General features: G+C 40.6%; 1 protein-coding gene across 1 annotated transcript in view; it reads left to right on the forward strand.

Annotated features, from left to right (window-relative positions):
- tnn (tenascin N) overlaps positions 1 to 2,740 on the forward strand; it is a 29,394-nt gene extending 26,654 nt beyond the window's left edge. The window contains exons 15-19 of the mRNA XM_028427710.1: positions 1 to 152; positions 453 to 549; positions 640 to 804; positions 1,369 to 1,532; positions 2,573 to 2,740. Of these exons, the coding sequence (XP_028283511.1) occupies positions 1 to 152; positions 453 to 549; positions 640 to 804; positions 1,369 to 1,532; positions 2,573 to 2,722 (728 nt within the window). The 3' untranslated portion in view covers positions 2,723 to 2,740. The remainder of the gene's footprint in view (positions 153 to 452; positions 550 to 639; positions 805 to 1,368; positions 1,533 to 2,572) is intronic.
- Positions 2,741 to 7,249: the final 4,509 nt, after the last annotated feature.

The following is a 7,249-nucleotide window of genomic DNA, read 5'->3' on the forward strand; positions in this document are numbered from 1 at the left end:
TTGGTCTCCTGCACCCATTCCCCATGGACTGTGTTCAGATTATGAAGAATGGCAACAAGAAGAGCGGCATCTACACAGTCTATATTAACAACGAGCGCTCCAAACCAATAGAGGTTTACTGCGACATGGATACTGATGGAGGCGGCTGGCTGGTATGAATGATGGTTTAACTGTTTTTACATTTCAGGTTTTATTGAAAGTAATTATAGACAGATTTTACTCAGGACTGCCCTTCCCATAAAAGGTGCTGTATAATGTCCTCTGTGTCACTTCAGTGAGCTTTCACATGTCTGCAAATTAATCCAGATAATGTCTATATGATGATGAAAGCAGCTAACAGTAATTTCTACTGGAATATTTATAGCAGACATGATAACCAACAGCCCAAAGCAAATTATTAGAAGTGTAAGTGCAACATCTGTCTGTGAATATCTTCTGCATGCTGCTTTCAGGTGCTTCAACGGCGTACCATTGGCAAGCTGGACTTTATGAAGCGCTGGAGGCAGTACATAGCAGGATTTGGCAACATGACCGAGGAGTTCTGGATTGGTGAGCACATTGGGAGGTGTTTCTTCAGACACTGAACCATCATACGAACAGTATCTCTTCCTCGCACACTATGTGTTTCTGTTCCCCCAGGTCTGGACAAGATATATGAGCTTACTAATACTCCTACACAGTATGAGCTGAGATTTGACTTGGGCCTGGGCTCAGAGAGAGCCTACGCTGTATATGACAACTTTAAGATCGCACCAGTCAAGCAGAAGTTCAAACTCACTATTGGCAAATACAGCGGTACAGCAGGTGGGTGTTTTGCTTGTGTTGGTCTTTTTTAAAAAAAATAAAAGGCTTAAACTGTGAGGGCAGAATCTTTCAACAATCGTATTTTCTTGCTGACACTTGAATACAGCAAGTAACAGAGAAGAAAAGATGGCAACAAAATATAGCAACAAAACAGGCAGGGGGCAGGAATAGAGGTTGTTTCAAGCAGCAGGCACCCCACCCATTGTGTGATGGGGTGCTGAGAAAGCAAATATACACTAACAGTATGGGGGGTGTTTGTTTCAGAAGCTTGCATTTAGTCAGTTATAGACAGAATCTATACAGGGACAGGGGTATCTGAAGAAGGCAGGGATACATACAACACAGCATGCGGGACACTGTGTCTACATATACCACAGTGAGTTAAAACAACATGTACTGCAGCAGCGAATCACTGTTCGACATATTATTAAATTTCCTCCATCAGGGATGCAGGGAAAAAAAACAGGAGTGGAGCAGCAGCAAAATGTGAAACACAACATAGAAACTGTACAAAGCCTGTTCTCTGTGACACTGTGAAATGTTAATTCTGTTGTTTATCCCCAGGTGATGCTATGACCTATCACCAGGGCCGGCCCTGGACTACTGTTGATTCAGACAATGACATCGCTCTGGGTAACTGTGCCCTGACCCACCGCGGTGCCTGGTGGTACAAAAACTGTCACCTGGCCAACCTCAATGGGAACTGGGGAGACACCAGGCACAGTTTGGTAAGTAAGAAAGGAGGCGACTCTGTGAGGCTAAAACATGGTGCTTTGGTTCATTTACATCATGAGCTCCAAATATGTTACAATATAAATGCTTCTAAAACACACACACAAACACACACAAACTATGAACCCTATTGATCCTAATTTTTCTGCTGCAGTATGCCTTCATACCTATAGGGGGCACTGTCAGTATTGTATGCTAACAGACTTACAGTATGGTGACACTGAGTTAAGACCCCAACATATTGCCATGAACCTTCACATTTAATTAATAGGTCTTAGCATTTAGGTCATAATATATTACAACAAGATTTATATGTATTCCCTTATTGACCACAGTGTATTGCTTGTGGATCCAATAGCTGTTATTTTTTTTTGCCAATCTGAATTCAACCCAATATGAGTGTGCATTGTTTAATTCAACTGTTTTTTTTTTATTATTACTGTGCGTACCGTCGCCTACTGCTTACAATAAGCAGCTGCTTCTGTCAGGATGTATAACAAAACAACAAACCAACACACTCTCACAGAAACAGAAGAATAACTGCTCACTGGGAGGCTGTTCCCTGGTCAGCAATCACAGACAACTTCACTCCAGCCCATTCCTTGTTGCTTTATTTCAGATTGTTGAGGTGAAGCAGAAATGGCCAGAAACCATCAGCGGTGATGAGAAAACACATTTCTCACACCAGCTATAAGGCATAAGTGTTTTCTTACCAGGCTGATAGGGTAACGACAACAGTTATTATGTCTTAGGGAGACTGATACAGAAGGAAATGTGTGTGTGTGTGTGTGTGTGTGTGTGTGGGGGGGGGGGTCTCTTGTCGAGATTTCATCCATAATATTGCTGCTGCAGATGTCTACTGCAATGTTTGTCACCGAAATGCAATAACAGTCAAAACAAGTTTGTACTCACATGAAATGAAGCCCGAGGCTGGTATTTATTACTGTTTGTCATTCTGCCTGCCTGTCGCACTGCTTGCCTCCCTCTTCCTTTTTGCCTTCCTCTCTTCCCTCTCCATCCTGTCTTGCTCCATCAGGGGGTGAACTGGGAGCCATGGAAGGGCCACCTAATGTCTCTGGACTTCACCGAGATGAAGATCCGGCCTCTGGGAGCCTTGTCCAGCAGGAAGAGGCGGTCGTTGATGGCCAGAGAGAAAAAGAGAACCACAAATGTTCAAAAGGAATAGAAGAGCACAAAAAAACAAACCGACCGCTCCCTTCATCCTGCCATCACGCTAGATTTTGGTGTTTCTGTACATATGTACATACCTATGTTTCGGTTTTTCTGGTGCCTTTTCAATAATTCTTCTATACTTTTTGGGAAAAAATGAGAAAAGCTCATATACAATAATAAGTTATTATCTGTGTGTCAAATCAGAAATTCCTTGGTTTAGTGTGATTGTGGGAAAGTGGCAAATAAGAAAGTTGTTTTCAAGTTTATGACTATCAGTTATATTGCATTTGTAATTTTAGAAACCTTTGTTTTATTAAATCTTGTAGAAACATTGATTATGTATCAGGAAATAGTTGATTTAAAGAGTGTTTTCTTCACTTACTGCCTTCATTTAAGCCTGTTTAACCTCACAGCAGCAGCATGAAAGTGACTGTGTGGCTTTATTGTTCCCATGAAACTACAATTTGTTTCTGAATTTGCCGTCATGGGAACTGTAAGAGCACAGATAGCCGCAAAGATAGCCTGCGGCCTTTGTGAAATGGATCAGGTGTAGACTGATAGTGCCCTGACTTTATTGATCACGAAGCTGGCTGGCTTCTTCACATTAAACTGCCACTGTGCCTCCAACACTGTCACATCACATCAGTTTGGGTAGGACGAGCCAGAAAGTAACAGCGGATGGCTGTCAGGAACGCTTCTCCTGCTTTACATTCATCTGACAGAGGCGGCTCATATCAATCAATCTGATGTGCTCACATCAAAAGTCAATAACAAAAGAGTTTGTTTGGCCCAGCCTCAGAAACTTAATGAGCCAACTCTTGTGTGTGTGTGTTTTTTTTTTTTTTTTATTCTGGAAAGCTGACAAAACTTATTAACACCGCTTTGACTTTGACTTCAGCTAATTGAATTTTTTTTTTTACATTTTTATAATAAACTCAGTTTATGTGACAAGGACAGAGCACATCCATCAACCTTTCAGCTCATCTGCCTGCATTGATTTGTAGTCTCTGTCCCTCATATAGTCTGTATCTTCTTAAGATTTTATGGCCCATGAGGTTTAATTCGAGTTTAAGGTCACAACTGAGGACACTCACTATGAAGTTAAAAACCTGTATATGAATGTTTTCTTTATTAATTGTATTGTCAAACTGACTTTATAGCTGCTCGTTCATATTCGTGCTGCCATTCAGAGAATAAAAAATTAAAGTTTTGTTACATGAAGACACTGTGGCTTTCCTTAATGCAGCATTATGGGACACGGGTTTAAAAAAAATAAAAAATGAATCTTTCTTGCTCCACAGATTTTAATGAGATGACTGAATAACTCAGAATGGAAATGACAAGAAGGACATGTTTGATTTCTGCACCTCTACTATAGTGTTCTATCACCGTAAGTAGACACATGACACACAGACACTTTAAGCTTAACACTAAAAGCAACATGCTCATCAGTCACATTTCTTCAAATTCAAGTCAGAGATCTTCATTTCAAGGTAGTCACAGTGCTACGTTGCATTATTAATTTGATGAAAAGAAGGTCAGTTTTTCACCTCTTCTCTTTGCTGATGGAGCACTGATTGTGAATTGATTTGAATTTAAGATGAAGTCCTCTTTGTGAGACTGAACAGATGAAGACTGAAAGTCATTTTCTCTCTTTAGATCTGCAGTGTTTCTACACTTGCATCATCACATTCAGACTTGAGCAACCATTACTTGCAGGAACTGATGACTGTTTGCCGTCTGGTCTCATAAGAGTTTCCCAATTCTCTATCTCATAATCTGTAGACAGTACAGCCCACAGGCTGTCTGGGCAGGAACCTTTTTTTTTACATGGTTGCTAAAAAGGAACAGAAGGGAAATAAAAAGCACATCAGTTCACTTAAACACTAAAAAACGATACAGATGTAAGATATGATCTATTCAAACAACAGTGGAACACTTCAGGAATGTCATCCCTGATTTCTAAAGGCTGAATGAAGAAGTGAAACGATAATATTTGTGTGTTTATTCATCAAAATCAAATAAGAGCCTGTGAAGGCTGCTGCCTAAAATTTGGCAGCAAATATTTCCAGCGCAGCATTTCATTTCGACTTTGAAATGAAATGTCTCACAAAGGCTCATTGATGCGAGGGGCCTTTTCAGCCACAGTGATTGCAAATTACTTTAAGGAGATTGGTTCCTGCCATTGCTCTGCTAGGCAAGTGGTTTGTTCTGTGCCAGGAAAACTAAAGAGAGGCGAGAGAGAGAGAATTTCTCTGTGTGTGAATGCGTGGCTCACTTTGAGCTTGCTAACATACACATTTGTCTGCATATGCCACTCTGGTTGACACTTACGCCTTGGGTTTAGGGTGATGTATTTTTTTCCATGAGAGAACTTGGTCATGTGGTAACAAGGGAGTGTTTGTTTAAACAGGCAGACTGTGAGGTCATGGAAAGGGAGGGAAAAAGAAGAGGAGAGGTTTGAAACTGAAGACATGGTCATGGTGAAATGTTGTACATTTTGTGGTTCCTTATAAACAAAAAGTGCATGTTCTTAACACAGTTTATACCTCAGCAGACTGCTGTTGTAACCTCGTGCTTCTGCAGTGTTTCTCTGTTGGCTCCATGTCACAACCCAGGTTTCCACTTGGGATGCCTTCAGGGTGCTGCTCTTTAGAGGTCAACCAGGCATGGCAGCTGGGCTGAAGGAGGGATTATCACCTCCAGTTGGCCTGGGATTGGAGGAGGATGCAATGGTTTTACAAATTTTCCACATGGACCATTACTGTGATACTTTGATTATCACTTTATGTTGGTTTATTCATCAGAAGAAGTCACTAATGTTCCATCATCATCATGTTCCGTGAGAGAAGAGTGTAAAAAAGTACAAATAATCAATTTTCCAGCACAGCCAAAGAGCTGTGAACAACAGGTCAGACTATATGGGGAAAAACTGTGTGATTTTTCACATGCAGATGTGTTGCTGGTTAAATCTATCAATGTTAAATAAATTTCAAAAAGTCAGGTACTCACAATTGGTCGTAGGAACAACAGCGTGAAGACAAAGGAGAGACTCAGGGTAACAAGACACAGGTGAGACACATTAGAGCGGGGAATGGTGGACCCACAAGGGGAGCGACACACACACAAGGCTTTCAAAATAAAACAGGAAGTAGAGCTAAACCCAATTAAACACGACCTACAACAGAAAACTGAACAGACCTACTGAAAGGCTCAAGGATCCACAACAGCTCACATCCTGATTGAATGTATATTTTCTTCAGGCTCTGAAGAAATGAAATAAACATGTTTACATGCTGAGATTCGGGTTATACTCTGACAACGTCATGCAGGTTAAAAAAATCATGATCTGTGAGATGGAACAAATTTGTACAAACCATATGTGTATTGTCAAAAGATGGATTGCTCCTGGAGTCAAACTGATTACTTGCATCAAAGGCTTTTTAAGCTACGGCCGTCAAAACCATGATGAAAATTACATGTTCACCAAGATCTCTGCAGGCAGAAGTGCTTATTAATTGCATCGCCTCAGCAACCTTCAGTTCTGTTTAATTACGTAGTTTATACTTTATGAAACACCCCTCTCTGCCCCTCTTATTGCCTTTTTTTGCAGTGCAGGTGGCAGTTTGTATAATGTGAAATGGTGCAGTGAGCACGCTCTGTGTAAAGGCACCAACACAAACCCCTTTTTTTCATTTATATTGCACAGTGACAGTTCCTGTGGTTGCACTGTGCACAGTGTATTGACACTCTGCAAAAACTGATCTGGAGCTTTACATTGACATGCACACATACTCAGAACAAATGGATGTATAGACATTGGATTTCGGTGCCTTAGCAGCCAACACTGAGTGTGGAGACCTGCACTCACATCAGAATAATGACTTTATGTCAAAACTTAAAGGCTCTGTTACCTTCAATTTAAATTAGAAATAGAAAAATGAGATTCCACAAAGCTAGAAAAATACTTTATTTTTCCCCCCCTGTCATCTTCCACAGTGGGCTATACATGCTATCTCTCTAAGTCAGGATAAATTATGCATGCAGAGCACCCAACAAAGCCCAGCCAGGCGCATAATTAAAACAAAAAGAATCACCTCAGCATTTTTTTTCTACTGCGGAACAACAAAAACACATCCTAAATATACAAATTCATGCATAATTGGATGGGATCAAAAAAAAGGTGTGCTGTCTTATAGAAAATGTTCCAGGAGGGCAGATCTGCTGTTCAAACAAATGACAAATCCTCCCACTTCCATCCCCTCTGATCACAGAAAACTGACAAAGGGAAAACATATATTTTATATCCCCTCCCCCCTCTCTCTCTTTGACTCCTGCAGTTAATTTACATAGTGCCTGGAAAATAAAATATGATGACTTCAAAGTGAGGCAAATGAAAACACTCTGAAGCTCAACATGACAAACACTGCCTAACAGGTGTTGAGGAGAAAGGCGTGAATGGTGTGAGAAAATACTAAATATACATTTATAACAGGAATAACAGTCGCCCCATAATACAGTGTGAGAACTGATAATTAGT

Source organism: Parambassis ranga, chromosome 17, assembly GCF_900634625.1.
Source record: "Parambassis ranga chromosome 17, fParRan2.1, whole genome shotgun sequence".
Classification (NCBI taxonomy): Eukaryota; Metazoa; Chordata; class Actinopteri; family Ambassidae; genus Parambassis; species Parambassis ranga.